Source organism: Maylandia zebra, linkage group LG14 (assembly GCF_041146795.1).
Source record: "Maylandia zebra isolate NMK-2024a linkage group LG14, Mzebra_GT3a, whole genome shotgun sequence".
Classification (NCBI taxonomy): Eukaryota; Metazoa; Chordata; class Actinopteri; order Cichliformes; family Cichlidae; genus Maylandia; species Maylandia zebra.
This window is the reverse complement of record NC_135180.1, coordinates 3,960,295-3,978,438: the sequence shown is the minus strand read 5'-3', so window position 1 is coordinate 3,978,438 and position 18,144 is coordinate 3,960,295. Positions and strand designations below refer to the sequence as shown.

General features: G+C 43.6%; 2 protein-coding genes across 3 annotated transcripts in view; one reads left to right on the top strand and one right to left on the bottom strand.

Annotated features, from left to right (window-relative positions):
* The window catches only part of sez6b (seizure related 6 homolog b), a 236,781-nt gene that overhangs the window by 94,916 nt on the left and 123,721 nt on the right, over nucleotides 1-18,144 (top strand). The gene's annotated exons all lie outside the window — the stretch shown is intronic.
* On the bottom strand, nucleotides 9,917-11,346 carry LOC143421995 (uncharacterized). Its single transcript, XM_076892062.1, has 2 exons — nucleotides 11,026-11,346; nucleotides 9,917-10,733 (listed from the first exon to the last, which is right to left on the bottom strand). The coding sequence occupies exons 1-2, from the start codon at nucleotides 11,079-11,081 to the stop codon at nucleotides 9,917-9,919; spliced, it is 873 nt and encodes a 290-aa protein (XP_076748177.1). The 5' UTR covers nucleotides 11,082-11,346.

Genomic DNA, 18,144 nt, shown 5'->3' with positions numbered 1-18,144 from the left:
CTTGCCTATAATTAAAACATGGACTATTCAACACTAAAATTTGGAATGTATTTAAGAGAAAAGGAAAAGGAGCCAGTACAGAAGTCAGTACAGACTATTGTTAACTTACTATACGGTAACAAGATTCTAAGAAGTGACAATACCATGGCCTACCTTGAAAAGCAATGAACAGAACCAAAGTCTTAGGAAAAGCAACTAATTTATTAAATAGTTTTATATGAAGCACTCCAAGAGGGTAGCATGACAGATGTTTACTTTGATTACGCAAACGTTGAAGTAGACAATGGATAATAGGTATTGATTTGTAAATAACTGGACATAAATAACTTCAGCATTTTATACAATGTTATATTATACTGTAGTATATTACTTACTAACTATGCAGCTCATTATTTGATATAACAGTAGTTTCTTTAAAGATATAACAAATTTGGGGGTCAATGTGAATGAAAGGCAGACATGACATTTAAAAGTAAGATCAGAGATCAAATGTGATTTAGATAAAAACTGTAATGTGATTTTACAATCACCATTTACCAGTGTCATTTCCTAAATATTGCCTATACAAATAAAGGAATTTTAAGTATAGTTTTAAAGACAAAGTTTTTTAAAAGTTAATCTTTAATATCAAATCTACTGACCTTGAAGTAGAGGTCAGAGGTCGACTATGACAAGATACATTAGATGTTTATCCAGTATGTTCTATACAATGAAAAACAAACCATAATTGTAAGAATCATAACTTCTAAGTTAAAGGCTTGGGCTCAGCTATAATACTGAAACCTTTTGGGCTTTTGTGTTTAAAGCCAGAATGACATGCATGCATACATTCAAATGCAACCAAAAACACAACCTCCTTGGCAAAGATTCTTTTTTAAAGTTAAGCATAAAGCAAGTACAAGACAGCCAAGACTGTAGCAGTTTGTCTATGTGAAAGTTCAGGGCATCATTGTCCAGTGCTCCACTTGCAATATAAGTTGGATTGTAGATAGGGGGTGTGGTGTAATTGCATTGTACAGCAGATGTTAATGTAGCCGGTCAGTGTAGTTAGGCTGATGGCAGCTAGAGGGCGAGACCGGTGTGTTTTTGTATAGAATGTTATGTTATGTGGGGGCAGAGCAAGAACAAGAAAATAAAGTGTGGTTATGAACCGTACAGTGGACCCGCGTATAATTGAATAACATGACATGGTGTCAGAAGTCCTGTACTGATCCATATAACCTCGACTGAACGAACCTGTGTCTGGCGGAGCTCGCGGAAAAACGAGGGGAGAATATGGCGGATGAGACTGCACAGAGAGCACCGGCGGGGCTGAGCGCGACATTCAGCATCCAGCCACCGGAATCCTTCGACTTTTCAAAACCGCAGGAGTGGTCCAAAAGGATACGGAGGTTCGAGAGATTCCGTCTCGCCAGTAATTTGAACGTCAGCTAGGAGGAAAACCAAGTCAACACGTTGATTTACTGCATGAGAGACGAGGCGGACGATGTGCTTCGCGGTCTGAGTTTAACAGCGGAGCAAAGGACAACGTATGAGGGGGTACGTGATGGTTTCCAGGCTTTTTTCATTGTGAAGAAAAATGTGATCTATGAGCGCGCCAAATTCAATATATGCTGACAGGGAGAAAATGAGACAGTGGATGCTTTTGTGACAACACTGTATGCGCTAGCAGAACATTGCAACTATGGCGTGCTACATGATGAGCTGATACGTGATAGGCTCGTTGTCGGTCTCACGGACAAACGGCTGGCAGAACGCATGCAGCTTGACCCAGATTTGACTTTGCAGAGGGCTATCAACATGGCGAGGCAAAGTGAAGAGATAAAGCGACAACAATCCTCCTTGCGAGGTGACTCTAGAGCTGAGGCTAGCGATGCTAAGTCAGTAGATAGAGTGCATAAAATCAGTCGTAAGCCTGTTAGAACCAAACCGCTCCAGACTGATAGTTGTCAAGCTAAAACACGTGGATTCCGAGAAGACGGCAAAAAAGGGCCAACCTGTCAGAAATGTGGTGGCGCTCCATCCCATTCAAAGCAGGATTGTCCAGTGAATGAAATGAAATGCCATGCATGTGGGAAAAAAGGACATTACAGGCATGTATGCAGGGCACCAAAAACAGTGCATGAGGTTGAAGAGGATGAACATGGTTTGTTCCTGGGCAGTGTTAAGTGTGAGGGTGAGCCGTGGACTGTCGACTTAAGCATAAACAACAAAAACGTGTCATTTAAAATTGATACAGGTGCCGATGTGACAGTCCTACCCCTTAAGGTGTTTAAGGAGCTCTACAGACACAACCACCCCCCAGTCTCCACAAACCAACCAAGGCTCTGCTGGGTCCCGGGAGGAGTCGTTTGGATGTCGTTGGTGTCAGTGAGCTTGTACTGAGGAAGGGAGACAAAGAAATACTTGAGGATGTCTTTGTCATCAGACACCTGCACACTGCTTTGCTGGGGAGACCTGCCATTAGCAAGCTGGAGCTTGTGGCCCGTCTGGAGAGCATAACTATAGAGACGCTTAAAAAGTGCTACCCAAAGCTGTGCAGTGGTCTCGGTGAAGTACGTAACCTGTACGACATCAAACTGAAACCTGGAGCTCAACCTTTTTCCTTGAAGACGCCACGGAGAATCCCGTTGCCTCTGATGGACAAAGTTAAGCAGGAGCTGGCCCGTATGGAAGAACTAGGGGTGATCAGCAGGATTGAGGAGCCAACTGATTGGTGCTCAGGCATGGTGGTGGTACCGAAGAAGACAGAAGATGTACGCATATGTGTCGACCTTACACACCTCAATGAGTCTGTGTGTCGAGAGAAGTACATACTGCCATCGGTGGAGGAAAATTGGGCAGATTGGCTGGTGCCAGCATATTCAGCAAGCTGGACGCTAATATGGGGTTTTGGCAGATACCTCTGACGGAAAGCCAAATACACCATGATCGTGGCTTAAGAGTTGGGAGTTCGCCTTGTAATCGGAAGGTTGCCGGTTCGAGCCCCGGCTTGGACAGTCTCGGTCGTTGTGTCCTTGGGCATGACACTTCACCCGTTGCCTACTGGTGGTGGTCAGAGGGCCCGGTGGCGCCAGTGTCCGGCAGCCTCGCCTCTGTCAGTGCGCCCCAGGGTGGCTGTGGCTACAATGTAGCTTGCCATCACCAGTGTGTGAATGTGTGTGTGAATGGGTGGATGACTGGATATGTAAAGCGCTTTGGGGTCCTTAGGGACTAGTAAAGCGCTATACAAATACAGGCCATTTACCATTTACCACTTTCATCACACCGTTTGGGCGTTATTACTTCAAGAGACTGCCCTTCGGGATTGCTTCAGCACCGGAGCATTTCCAGAACAGGATGGTCACAGATGGTATGGAAGGGGTGGTTTGCCACATGGACGACGTGCTGGTCTGGGGCAGAACGCAGGAGGAGCATGACTCTCGCCTACACGCTGTGCTGGGCAGGATACAAAAAGCTGGCATCACCCTAAACATTGACAAGTGCGGCATCGCGAAACAGCAGGTCACGTTTTTAGGGCATGTTCTCTCAGCCAGCGGTATCAGCCCTGACCCAAGCAAGACCCAGGCTGTGAGGGAGATGAATGAGCCACAAAGTGTGAGTGAGTTAAGGAGCTTTCTGGGAATGGTTAACCAGCTTGGGAAGTTTATCCCACAGCTCGCAGAGAGGGACAAACCTCTAAGAGACTTACTGTCTAAGAAAAACTGCTGGAGATGGGACATTGACCAGGCTAGAGCATTTCAGAACCTGAAAGATGCGCTCGCATCACCGCCAGTGTTGGCCATGTATGACCCAAGCCGTGACTGCAAGGTGTCAGCGGACGCATCATCGTATGGCTTAGGGGGTGTGTTGCTTCAAAGATGGGATGAGGATTGGAGACCCATTGCCTACGCGTCACGCTCCCTCACTGCAACAGAACAGAGATACGCTCAGGTTGAAAAGGAGGCTTTAGGTCTGACCTGGGCTTGTGAGCGGTTCCGCAACTTTCTTATTGGCAAACACTTTCAAATGGAGACAGACCATAAGCCGCTGCTAAGTCTGCTGGGGGCACAAACTCTGGATGCGCTCCCTCCCAGAATTCAACGCTTTAGGATGCGCCTCATGCGATATTCCTACTCGATTTCGCATGTACCAGGCAAACACCTGTGGACAGCTGACACGCTCTCACGATCTCCAGTGAAAGCAAAAGAAACACTTCAAGACAAGGGGTTGTTGGAGAGCACAAATATTTACGTGGACATGTTGATGGACAATCTGCCAGCTAGCAACAATTTCTTGGAGCAGCTGAGAGAAGAGCTGAAGAGGGACAGCGTATGTGCTCGCGTGATGCAGCTGTGTGAGGAAGGATGGCCCACACATTTCAACAGCGAACCAGCGCTAAGACTGTACTGGGCAGAACGGGCGTTCCTCACCGTACATGATGGTCTGCTAATCAAAGGGGACAGGTTGGTTATACCTGCAACTATGAGAAATGATGTGCTCACCAGACTACACGAAGGTCACCAGGGAGTGGTTAAGTGCAGACAGCGAGCACGACAGTCGGTTTGGTGGCCAGGGCTACGCCAGCAGATAAATGAGCTTGTCCTTAACTGTCGGACATGTTGCCAAGTGAGAGAAAACCACACAGAACCGCTGATGCCATCACAGTATCCGGGGCAGCCGTGGCAAAAGCTAGGAGCTGATCTGTTTATGCTGAGAGGGAAAACCTACAGTACCTTCTTGTTGTGGATTATGCCTCAAGATTTGTTGAGATTGCCCCTCTCACACCTTCAAGGTCAGAGGATGTGATCCATCATCTCAAAGGGATTTTTGCACGTCATGGGATCCCCGAGCAGCTGGTAACAGATAATGGGCCACAGTTTTCGGGGGCAGCTTTTGAGACATTTGCAAAAGTGTATGGCTTCCGTCACATCACAAGCAGCCCGAAATATCCCCAAAGCAATGGCGAAGCCGAACGAGCAGTTAAGACTGTCAAGAATCTATTGCGGAAAGCTGTTGATCCACACTTGGCTCTGCTTGCTTACAGAGCCAACCCACTGCAGAATGGTTATAGTCCAGCCCAACTCTTGATGGGGAGACGGCTTCGCACCACGGTGCCAATACTGCCATCTCTGCTTGACCCCGCACTTCCTGATAGTGTGGTTGTCACCCGGAGGGAAAAGGAGAGGAGGACTAGAGAGGCACAGTCATATAACCTTCGTCGTCGTGCACGCAGCCTTGATAGGCTTACTCCAGGCCAAGAAGTGTAGATAACAGACCAGAGAGCCAGCGGCACCGTTATTGGCAGCCACTCCACACCACGATCATATCTCGTGGAGGGACCTCGTGGGACAATTAGGCGGAATCGTCGGCATCTTGTTCCCATGAAATACTCTCCAGATCAAACTGAGAGCAATAATGGGGAGCCAGAATCTGCAGAAGCCGGGGAGCAGTGCTCCACGGACATGCCAGAGCCAGTTTCTCCAGAGCTTCCATCTACACCCAGAACCAGATCCGGAAGAGTGGTTGTGAGACCAACCAGATTGGACTTGTGACGGATCAGATGGAAAGGACAGTTTTACACAAGAATACCCCTCTTTCGTAGTATTGTTTGCACAGTAAGGGTAAAAGTGTAAAAGCTAAAAGGTTGTCATTTTCAAATATGCATGTTCAGAAGTTGGGAAAGGCAGGGGGTGTGACGAGTTAGCATGTAAGAATTTGTGTTACTTAACGGGTTAATTGGAGTTAAGATTTTCGTTATATAGTATTCCTTACAGGTAAGCGCAGGACCAGACCTTCCAGCCACAAAGGCAGAATAACCCTCTAAGGTCTGGTGAGTCAATGGTAGTCTACCCATCGATTCTAGAAAGGGTAGATGTGGTGTAACTGCATTGTACAGTAGATGTTAATGCAGCCAGTCAGTGTAGTTAGGCTGATGGCAGCTAGAGGGCGAGACCGGTGTGCTTTTGTATAGAATGTTATGTTATGTGGGGGCAGAGCAAGAACAAGAAAATAAAGTGTGGTTATGAATCGTACAGTGGACCCGGGTATAATTGAATAACACGACAGGGGGCAAGGTTTAATAAGAATATTAATTTTAAGAATAACATATATTACAAATTACCTCAGTAATAAACCACTTTCTTTCTTTCGTTAGATGAAACTACATTAAGATAAAGTGTCATGTGTAGATGTATATACACTATCTCTATAGATATAGTTACATTTTTTTTTCAAACTATAAGGCACACTTAAAATCCTGTGCTTGTCTGTGAAGGTTCTCAGTCATATCCAGGTCATCGTAGCTCGGAAAGAAAAGCGTCTGGACTTCTTTAAGTTGCTTGAAGGCGTTTTACCTCTCATCCAAGAAGCTTCTTCACATCTGAACTGAAGAAGCTTCTCGGATGCGACGTTCTACCTCTTCTTCAGTTCAATTCAATTCAATTCAATTCAATTTTATTTATATAGCGCCAAATCACAACAAAAGTCGCCTCAAGGCACTTCATAGATACAGAGAAAAACCCAACAATCATATGACCCCCTATGAGCAAGCACTTTGGCGACAGTGGGAAGGAAAAACTCCCTTTTAACAGGAAGAAACCTCTGGCAGAACCAGGCTCAGGGAGGGGCGGCCATCTGCTGCGACCGGTTGGGGTGAGAGAAGGAAGACAGGATAAAAGACATGCTGTGGAAGAGAGACAGAGGTTAATAACAGATATGATTCAATGCAGAGAGGTCTATTAAGACATAGTGAGTGAGAAAGGTGACTGGAAAGGAAAAACTCAATGCATCATGGGAATCCCCCGGCAGCCTAAGTCTATTGCAGCATAACTAAGGGAGGATTCAGGGTCACCTGGTCCAACCCTAACTATATGCTTTAACAAAAAGGAAAGTTTTAAGCCTAATCTTAAAAGTAGAGATAGTGTCTGTCTCCCGAATCTGAACTGGAAGCTGGTTCCACAGAAGAGGGGCCTGAAAACTGAAGGCGCTGCCTCCCATTCTACTTTTAAATACTCTAGGAACAACAAGTAGGCCTGCAGAGCGAGAGCGAAGTGCTCTAATAGGGTGATATGGTACTACAAGGTTATTAAGATAAGATGGGGCCTGATTATTTAAGACCTTGTATGTGAGGAGCAGGATTTTGAATTCAATTCTGGATTTAACAGGAAGCCAGTGAAGGGAAGCCAAAACAGGAGAAATATGCTCTCTCTTTCTAGTCCCTGTCAGTACTCTTGCTGCAGCATTTTGGATTAACTGAAGGCTTTTCAGTGAGTTTTTTGGACATCCTGATAATAATGAATTACAGTAGTCCAGCCTGGAAGTAATAAATGCATGAACTAGTTTTTCAGCGTCACTCTGAGACAGGATATTTCTAATTTTAGAGATGTTGCACAAATGGAAGAACGCAGTCTTACATATTTGTTTAATATGTGCGTTGAAGGACATATCCTGGTCAAAAATGAGTCCAAGGTTCCTCACAGCGTTACTGGAGATGTGGTAATGCCATCCAGAGTAAGAATCTGGTTAGATACCATATTTCTAAGCTTTTCAGGGCCGAGTACAATAACCTCAGTTTTATCTGAATTAAGAAGCAAAAAGTTAGCGGCCATCCAGGTCTTTATGTCTTTAAGACATTCCTGCAGTTTAACTAATTGGTGTGTGTTATCTGCCTTCATGGATAGATAGAGCTGGGTGCCATCTGCATAGCAGTGAAAATGTATGCTATGTCTTCTAATGATGCTGCCTAAGGGAAGCATGTATAATGTAAACAGAATTGGGCCCAGCACTGAACCCTGTGGAACTCCATAATTAACCTCAGTGTGTGAGTCTATCAGATAGATATGATACAAACCACTGCAGTGCAGTACCTGTAATACCTACAGCATGTTCTAATCGCTCTAATAGGATATTATGGTCAACAGTATCGAACACTGCACTAAGGTCTAGCAGGACAAGCACAGAGATGAGTTCACTGTCAGAGGCCATAAGAAGATCATTTGTAACCTTCACTAAAGCTGCTTCTGTCCTGTGATGAACTCTGAAACCTGACTGAAACTCTTCAAATAAACCATTCCTCTGCAGATGATCTGTTAGCTGTTTGACAACTACTCTTTCAAGGATTTTTGATATGAAAGGAAGGTTGGAGATTGGCCTACAATTAGCTAAGACTGCTGGGTCTAGAGATGCTTTTGAGTAAAGGTTTAACTACAGCCAGCTTGAAGGCCTGTGGTACATAGCCGATTATTAGAGATAGGTTGATCATATTTAAGATCGAAGAATTAGTTAATGGCAGGACTTCTTTGAGCAGTTTTGTAGGAATGGGGTCTAAAAGACACGTTGATGGTTTGGAGGAAGTAATTATTGAAGTTAACTCAGAAAGATCAATTGGAGAAAAAGAGTCTAACTTAACATCAATGGTACTAAGAGAAGCTGTAGATAATATTGCATCTGTGGGATGATTATTGGTAATTTTTCCTCTAATGATAAAAATTTTATTTGTGAAGAAGTTCATGAAGTCATTACTAGTTAACGTTAAAGGGATGGTTGGCTCAAAAGAGCTCTGACTTTTTGTCAGCCTGGCTACAGTGCTGAAGAGAAACCTGGGGTTGTTCTTATTATCTTCAATCAGTGATGAATAGTAAGATGTTCTGGCTTTGCGGAGCGCTTTCTTATAAAGCAGCAAACTATTTCTCCAAGCTAAATGATGATCCTCTAAATTTGTGACACACCATTTCCTCTCCAGATTACGAGTCATCTGCTTTAGGGTACGTGTTTGAGAATTATACCACGGAGTCAGGTACTTCTGATTTGAGACCTTAGTTTTCACAGGAGCTACAGTATCCAGAGTCGTACGCAGTGAGGAGGTAAAATTATTTACAAGATAATCGACCTCTGTTGGAGTAGCGTTCAGATAGCTGCTCTGCTCTATGTTGGTACAGGGCATTGAAGATGATAACAGTGGGTGGATTATATTCTTGAACTTAGTTACAGCGCTTTCAGAAAGACATCTACTGTGATAAAGTCTACTCTCCACCGCTGTGTAATCAATTATTGTAAATGTAAATGTTATCAGGAAATGATCAGACAGGAGAGGGTTTTCAGGAAACACTGTTAAATGTTCAGTTTCTATGCCATATGTTGAAACAAGATCTAGAGTGTGATTAAAGTGGTGGGTGGGTTCTTTTACATTTTGAGAGAAGCCAATTGAGTCTAATAACAGATTAAATGCCATGTTGAGGCTGTCATTTTTAGCATCTACATGGATGTTAAAATCACCCACAATAATTATTTTATCTGAGCTCAGAACTAAATTAGATATAAAGTCTGAGAAATCAGACAGAAACTCTGTGTAAGGCCCAGGTGGACGATAGATGATAACAAGTAAGACTGGTTTCTGAGTTTCACAGCTGGGGTGGACAATGTTAAGCATCAGGCTCTCAAATGAATTAAAAGTCTGTCATGGTCTTTCATTAATTAATAGGCTGGTGTGAAAAATTGCTGCCACACCGCCCCCTCGGCCTGTGCTTCGAGATTTCTGGTAGTTAGAATGACTCGGGGGTGTTGATTCATTTAAACTAACATAATCATCCTGCTTCAACCAGGTTTCTGTAAGGCAGAGTAAATCAATTTGTTGATCAATTATTAAGTCATGTACTAACAGAGACTTGGAGGAGAGAGACCTAATATTTAATAATCCACATTTCACTGTTTTACTCTTTGGTTCAGATGTGGATACTGTATTGTTCTTTCTTTGTAATTGTTTATGTTTAAGTTGTTTGTTACTGGTTTTTAGTTTGTTTTTTGTCTTTTTGGAAGCTGACACAGTCTCTATGGAGATGGGGTTTTTTTGGGGGGGGGGGGGGGGTAGCAGGAGGAGAGAAGCTGCAGAGAGGCGTGTAAGACTTCAACTCTGCTTCCTGGTCCCAACTCTGGATAGTCATATTTTGGGGGGTTTAATAAATTTGTCCATATTTCTAGAAATGAGAGCTGCTCCATCCAAAGTGGGATGGATGCCGTTGCTCCTAACAAGACCAGGTTTCCTCCAGAAGGTTTGCCAATTATCTATGAAGCCCACATCGTTTCTGGGACACCACTCAGACAGCCAGCAATTTAAGGAGAACATGCGGCTAAACATGTCGCTCCTGGTCTGATTGGGGAGGGGACCAGAGAAAACTACAGAGTCCGACATTGTTTCGGCAAAGTTGCACACCGATTCAATATTGATTTTAGTGACCTGCGATTGGCGTAACCGGGTGTCATTACTGCCGACGTGAATTATGATTTTACTGAATTTACGTTTACCCTTAGCCAGCAGTTTTAAATTTCCTTCAATGTCGCCTGCTCTGGCCCCTGGAAGACAATTGACTATGGTTGCCGGTGTCTCTAGCTTCACATGTCTGAGAACAGAATCACCAATTACCAGAGTTTGACCCCCGGCGGGTGTGTCGCCGAGTGGGGAAAAACGGTTAGACACATGAACGGGTTTGTGGTGTACCTGGGGCTTCTGTTTAGGACTATGCTTCCTCCTCACCATCACCCAGCCGCCCTCTTTCCCCATCTGCTTGGGGTCTGTCGGGGAACAGCTAGCGGGGCCTACGCTATCTTCGGCTGCACCAGCTACAGGGGCCTGGCTAGCTACGGGTGAATGAAGGGTGCGAAGCCGAGTCTCCAATTCAGTATTCCTGGCCTCCAGAGCTGCAAATATGCTACATTTGTTACAGATATCATTACTGCTAAAGGAGGCCGAGGAGTAATAATAATAATAATAATGGATTGGATTTATATAGCGCTTTTCAAGGCACCCAAAGTGCTTTACAATACCACTATTCATTCACTCTCGCATTCACACACTGGTGGAGGCAAGCTACGGTTGTAGCCACAGCTGCCCTGGGGCAGACTGACAGAAGCGAGGCTGCCATATCGCGCCATCGGCCCCTCTGGCCAACACCAGTAGGCAAGTAGGGTAAAGTGTCTTGCCCAAGGACACAATGACCAGGATGCGATTCCCAACCCCCTGAGCCACGGTCGCCCTAAACTAAACAGTAACTAAACATCTGACACAATGAGCAAGAAAGTGCAGGAGGGACAGGTGAAGTAGCCATGGTGCTAACGAGTCGGCTACGAGCTAAGCTAAGCTAGCGAAACAGTACAGAGACAGTGAGTGAATACTTTGGCTATAAATTAGGTAGTGAGTACACAGAAAGTGTGCTTCGGATGAAGCACGTGAAGATTATACTATGAAAAAAGAATGTATTTAAAAGTTGTTAATTTAAATTGCTAAGCAAATAAGCTACTCAGAAACACCACTGTGTTTGAGCAGGAACAGGAAGTGATACTCTACCGCAGAGTGAGCGAACACCAAGTGACAGCGCCACCAAGAGTTCTGTCAGATAAAGGTTGTTGCTGTATATCCTAGTGGTGTGGATGAGTGAATCGATGTCTTGTTCACTCCTGGCGTGCAGGTTGATGCCATTTATGTAGAGGAGGTGGTTGACGATTCCATTCCATGGTCGGTACCCGTAGCCAGTCTTGTCAGTGATCACACTGGCCTTCAGGCCTATGCAGAAGAGTAGTGGAGACATGGTATCTCCTTGGTAGATCCCACTCTTGAAGGTTGACTTGTGCCACCAGTGTTGTTCTCTGCATCCTCATCAAATTCCTGATCAATTCTCTTCGGGTCCTGTTGATCTTGAATAGGTCTAGGGATTCCAGGATCCATGTGTCATAGGCTTTCTAATAATCAATCTAGGCAGTCCAAAGGTTGGTTAACCTGTTCTTCTAGCCTCCGCTGACTGCTCAGTCTGCCAGTAACTAGTGTTTTACACCTCTGGTATTCTTGACAATCCTTTTCTGTGCCCTGCTCATATATTGACCCATGTGCCTGTTCATCCTAGCCACTCCTGACAGGAGCTTCCATGTGGTACTGAGGCAAGTTATTGTAGTTGGTTTGGACCTGTGCCTTCTGTTGGTCCTTGGGGATCAGGACTGCCCGGCCTTCAGTAAAGCAATCTCAAGCAACTGTTCTGTCTGCCAGTAGCTGGTGTTTTGCCTCTCTGGTATTCCTGCCAATTCATTTATGTGCTCTGCTGATGTATTGAGCCATGTGCCTGTTCATCTTAGCCACGTGGTGCTGAGGAAGGTGGGCCAGTACTGGCCAATAACCAAGTACAAGTACAAGTAGGACTGGGGAAGAAGGGACTTCACCAGTCCCTCCCCGATCAAGACTGTCTGGCTTTCAGCCTTTCCGGGTGTCTCTCGTTAAATAGCAGCTGGTTCTTTTGTGTTGCCAGATGCTCATGAAGTACAGTCAGCTTTTTTAGCCAGTAGGCGTGAATCATGTCAGCGCCTGGTGCTGTCCAACTCTTCATGCTGGAGAACCTTTCTTGGATGCCTTCCACTGTGATAGTTACAGGCCCCTGTTGAGAGAGGCTGCTGTGGTCTGCTGTTAGCACCATTAGCCACTGAGTATAGCTGTTATGTGTTGTGTTCTTCTCCCAGATGCTCTTCCAGTATTGTTCCATCTCCAGCCTTGATGGGGTTGCTGTTCTCATGTTGTTCCCCTGCCACTGAGAGCACACCTTGAATGATTCAGTAGAGTACAGCTGGTTTATTCTCCTGCCTTCTATCTCTCATGTATAACTATTCAAGCAGATAGCCAAGGTTGTGAGTCTTTGCTTAGCAGCTTCCAAGGTATGAACAACTTGCTGTACTTCTTAGGCACCCCTTTCTTTATTGCACCTTTCTGTAGCTCCAGTAGTTGGCTAACTTTGCTCCATGCTAACTTGATCTTAGCCTCGACTCTCCTTCTCTATGGAGGGCACTACTCCTTGGGGCTATTCATTTTGTACCCAAGCATCTCTGTGATTACTGCTGCCATAGTTTAGATCTTTTTTTTTCTGTAATGGTCGCAGTAGGGATTGTCCATAATGCTACTTTCACTTCTTCTAGTAGACCTTCAGAAGGTACTTCACTTAATCTTGGTAATTGGCCATGGAGAGTCCCGGTCTCCAACTTCGCCATGATCCTATCTTTCAGGTCAGCTGCTCTCGCACTCAATGCTCCTTCTGTCTCGGTGGGAGTGATGATATCTCCCCCTTGCCCTGACATCCTGGCTCCCCCTTGCTGTAGCATTTGTGTTGCACTTATTGATCTCCAGTTGTGATAGTAATTCCTGCTTCTGAATGTTGGAACACTGAGCTACTAGTTGTTTGGCCTTCAGTGTAGATGTTGGCTATCAAAGATCCAAACATCCCACATCCAACTTCATTTAACCTCTTCCACTGGGGTTACTTGCATAATGGCATTCCAATATTGCCCTGTCCTTATCTCTTGGTCATTTATGCCTTCTTGTTCCAGTAATCCACTTCTCATCAGTGTGTTCTGGTTCCTCAACTCCTGACGTACACCTTCTTGGGCGATGTCGAGGACTTCATTTATCTCTTCCTCACTCATATCTGAGCTAGGCTTGGATAGCGTGTAGTTTTACAACTATGCTATCCTGCTGAATAAGTGTGTGGGTGTGTATCGTATATATGCTTGCTCGATCTCTCTCTCTCTTTAAAAAATAAAAACAAGAGTGACAACAGTCACGAAAAGACAGTCAAAACAACAGTGGCACTAAAAAAAAGTGTTTCTAAAACATACACCATAGCACGTTTCATGACCATCTTGCAAACATTACCTTTCAGTTTTGCTGCTACTTTTCTGTCACACCCCTAGCACCGGTCCCCACCCATGCTACCCTGCCTGCATTGTGTTCTTCATCTCTCTTGTGCAGTGTCTGATGTATTGATTGACTGACCTCAGATATTTAAACCAATCTACTGTTCACTATCTGTACTCCTTGCATTTTCACTTTTTCGCCCGTCTCCCTCTCATTCACACATGTGTATTTTGTTTTATCTCTACTGATTGCCATTCCTCTTCTCTCCAGCACATACCTCCACCTTTCCAGACTCTCTTCCACCTGATCCACCTGTTCCCTCTCATCTGAAAACACCATAGTCCACAGAGATTCCTGCCTGTCCATCAAATTTGCAAACAAGAAGAATCCCAGAGGAGGCACTTTGAACCCATCTGTCACTCTTACTGCATACCTCACCACTATCTCGTTGCGTTCATACATGTCCTGCACCATCATGAAACCATACGGTTCGCTGATCATAATCTGTCTTTTCAACCTAGCTTCAGCATCTTTTTCCCATAGCGTCATGGTATAGCTCTTCAACTTTATTCCCCTGTAGTCAGTACAGTTCTGCACATTAACGTTTTTCTTGAAAATCAGTACCAGCACACTTCTTCTCCATTCCTCAGGCAACCTCTCAATATCCAGGATTGTGTTAAACAGTCTGATGAAAATTTCCACTGCCCTCTCTCCTAGACATCTCCATACCTACACAGGTATGTCGTCTGGACCAGCCGCCTTTCCACCCTTCATCTTCTTTACAGCTGCCCTGTCATTCCCTGTCCTCCACCCATCCTCCTCTCTCATTTACTTTATTCATTAACTCCTTAAAGCACTTCTTCCATCTTCTGAGCACACTCTCTTCACTTGTTTCCTTTTCCGTCCTTAATACCCCTAACCTGCTGCACATGCTTTCAACTTTGATTTCGTTGCCTAGCCAAGTCCTTTTCTCCTTGTTCAGTGTCCAGCATCACATAAACAAGCCTTTTCATTTGCCTTTTCCATCTCTCTAAGCCATTACTTGTTTTAAACATTTACAGCCTGCAGTACAGTATTATATACTAGCATGCAGCAGCTGCTGAAATACATTGTCCAATGTCACCTCCACAAATGTATCTTGCCTGTAGACAATAGCAGGGCTCTCCAAATGATTACAGCTACTCTATCCATTCTCTGGAATTCAGTCTCACTTTGAAGTGCCTGACCTTTTTAGGGTGCCTCATGTGATGATTTAAGCAGCGCCCTTGTCTCTACCTGAAAACCTCCTCATTTCCATGATTAACTCTGGGAGCTTTGCTTCCTGCTGCTCATAAAATATACAATGGCCATTATGCTGCTGACCTTCCAGATTCTCAGCCTAATATATTTAGGATAAAAAATTAATATGTGGTTGCAAATCATTATCAATGATGTCTCCCAGCTGCTTCCTGTCACTGATGTGGAGTGGGAAAAAAATGGAAGAGGCGCAATGGAAATGATATAAAAAGTAAGATGTCAGAAATAAAGAGAAAGAAAAAAGTAGAAAAGGAGGAAAGTGGATGAAGCAAAATGGAATAAAAAGGGGCTGAACTGCCACCCTAAAGTCTAATCACTAAACCTTGTTAGGTTTAATGGAAGCCGCAGCTTTACTGCTTGAGTAAGTGAGCTCATGGGAGCTTGGAATCTTATAGGAAGGTGGAATAAGAAATACTTGTATGAAAGCACACATTATAAGAAACCCCCACCCACACCCACACTTTCAGTTTGAATTTTTTCAAGTAAATCAAAATGAGATCAGATCAGTCATATTTACACACATAAATTTCATGTGGTGAATATTTAAAATTAAAAAGAAGAAATTATTAAATAAATATTGGGTTAGTTTTTTAAGTTCACAAGCTGCTCTGCCTGTCTGTTACTATGAAATTACAGCTTATATTGCATTTTATTTATTTATTTATTTTTTATTCTTTTTTTTTTATTTAATAAGGAACGTAAGATAAAAACAACCTATGAAAACACAAATAAACCGAAATAAACAAGCAATCGAAAATAAACAAACGGGTGTACCATCTAGTCATTTAAACATATATACACATATATATACATACATATACATATACATACATATATATACACACACACATATACATACCTACATGCATACATATACGCCTATACATACTTACATACATACGGACATACACATATATACACATAGCAGTTCAAAAATATGGCATACAAAATTACAGAGATTCAAACAAAATCGGGTCTCCTTGACAAAATATAATGTTTCCATTTATCCCAAATCTCAATGAATATGTCATATTGAAATCTGTTAAAGAAGGAAATTCTTTCCATTGTAAACAATCCATAAACAGTCTCATGCCAGTCATTAAGTGATGGAATTTTCACACTTAGCCATTTCTTAGTAATAGTCTTTCGGGCAGCCAGACTCAGAATACCATATAACAGCTTGGACATTTTATCTACATTCACTGAATATAAATATCCAGACAAAAGTTCATCCCAATTAAAGGGGAGTTGCATACTAAAAATGGTCTGTAACTCAGAGTGAATCAATACCCAAAAAGTGTTGATCAATGGGCAAGACCAAAACAAGTGGAAGTGTTTTATTCCTTGAGCCCCACAGTTTCTCCAACAGCTAGAGTGATTAGAATAGTGTTTACTTTGTGCAGGTGTAATAAAAAAAAAACCTGCAGAGACTCTTCCAACCAAAACATCTCCATATATTAGAACTAGAAATTTTCCACTGAAAGACACACTGCTGATACCAGATATCATTTGAAATTGCTATATTTGTTTCCTTTTCCCATTTTTGTTTAATGTAGATAGTGTTCAACTTCTTAACCTCTGGTAAACCCTTGTACAATCTAGAAATCACCTTCAGGCCAGGATCTGCATGGTAAGCCTTTTATTCTACTGTATATAGTATATTATTTTATTCTATTCTGTACAGCTGTGTACTGTATTTATTCTTATTGTATTCTAATTTTTGCGTCATAACTTTTGCACTGTCCACTTCCTGCTGTGACAAAACAAATTTCCCACGTGTGGGACTAATAAAGGTTATCTTATCTTATCTTATCTTATCTTATCTTATATATTCAAAACGGGTTAAGAGAAAAGATCTGTTCTCTTAGGTATAAAGTTATGTAGATGATGCCTGATTTGAAGAAACCTGAAAAAATCCATATTGCTTAACTGTTATTGATCTTTTACTGATTGGAAGTCCCTAAGAGTTCCCTTATCATAAAACATACAATATGCCATTAAGCCTTGTCCTGCCCATTTTTTATATCTTGCGTCTAACTTATTGGGTAAAAAAATCAAGATCATAAGCGCACCATCTTAAGATAGTGGCCTCTTCATTCCAATCATTCTTATTAAGAAATTGTAACCAGAGTTTTAAAGGCAAGTTAATCCATTGGTTTCCTTGATTAATTTGTTTTTAATAAGTGTCACGTCCCCTAAGCTTGCCTGAATCAGAAAATCTCTTGAGACAACTGTTTCTATTTCTTTCCATCTTGCTTGGTAGTCTACATTGCACCAACATGCTAGGATCCTCAGTTGAGCTGAAATATACACTCAACAAAAATATAAACGCAACACCTTTGTTACTGCTCCCATTCCCCATGGGATGGACGTAGAGACCTAAAATTCATTCCAGATACACAATATAACCATCCCTCCCAAACAGTGGTCACAAATCAGTCCAAATGTGTGGTAGTGGGCACATCTGCTATATTGAGATAATCCATCCCACCTCACAGGTGTGCCACATCAGGATGCTGATCTGACATCATGAGTAGTGCACAGGTGTACCTCAGACTGCCCACAACAAAAGGCCACCCTGGAATGTGCAGTTTTGTCTCACAGCAAAATGCCACAGATGCCACAAGCAATGAGGGAGCGTGCAATTGGCATGCTGACAGCAGGAATGTCAACCAGATCTGTCGCCCGTGCATTGAATGTTCATTTCTCAACCATAAGCCGTCTCCACAGGCGTTTCAGAGAATATGGCAGCACATCCAACCGGCCTCACAACTGCAGACCTCGTGTAACCACACAAGCCCAGGACCTCCACATCCAGCAGGTTCACCTCCAAGATCGCCACCCAGACAGCTGCTGGAACAATTGGTTTGCACAACCAAACAATTTCTGCACAAACTGTCAGAAACCGTCTCAGGGACGCTCAACTGCATGCCCGTCGTCCTCATCGGGGTCTTGACCTGACTCCAGCTCGTCGCCGTAACAGACTTGTGTGGGCAAATGCTCACAATCGATGGCGTCTGGCACGTTGGAGAGGTGTGCGCTTCACGGATGAATCATGGTTCACATTGTTCAGGGCAGATGGCAGCTGAGAATGTCCCAGTTCTTGCATGGCCAGCATACTCACCGGACATGTCACCCATTGAGCATGTTCGGGATGTGCTTGACCGGCGTATACGACAGCGTGTACCAGTTCCCACGAATATCCA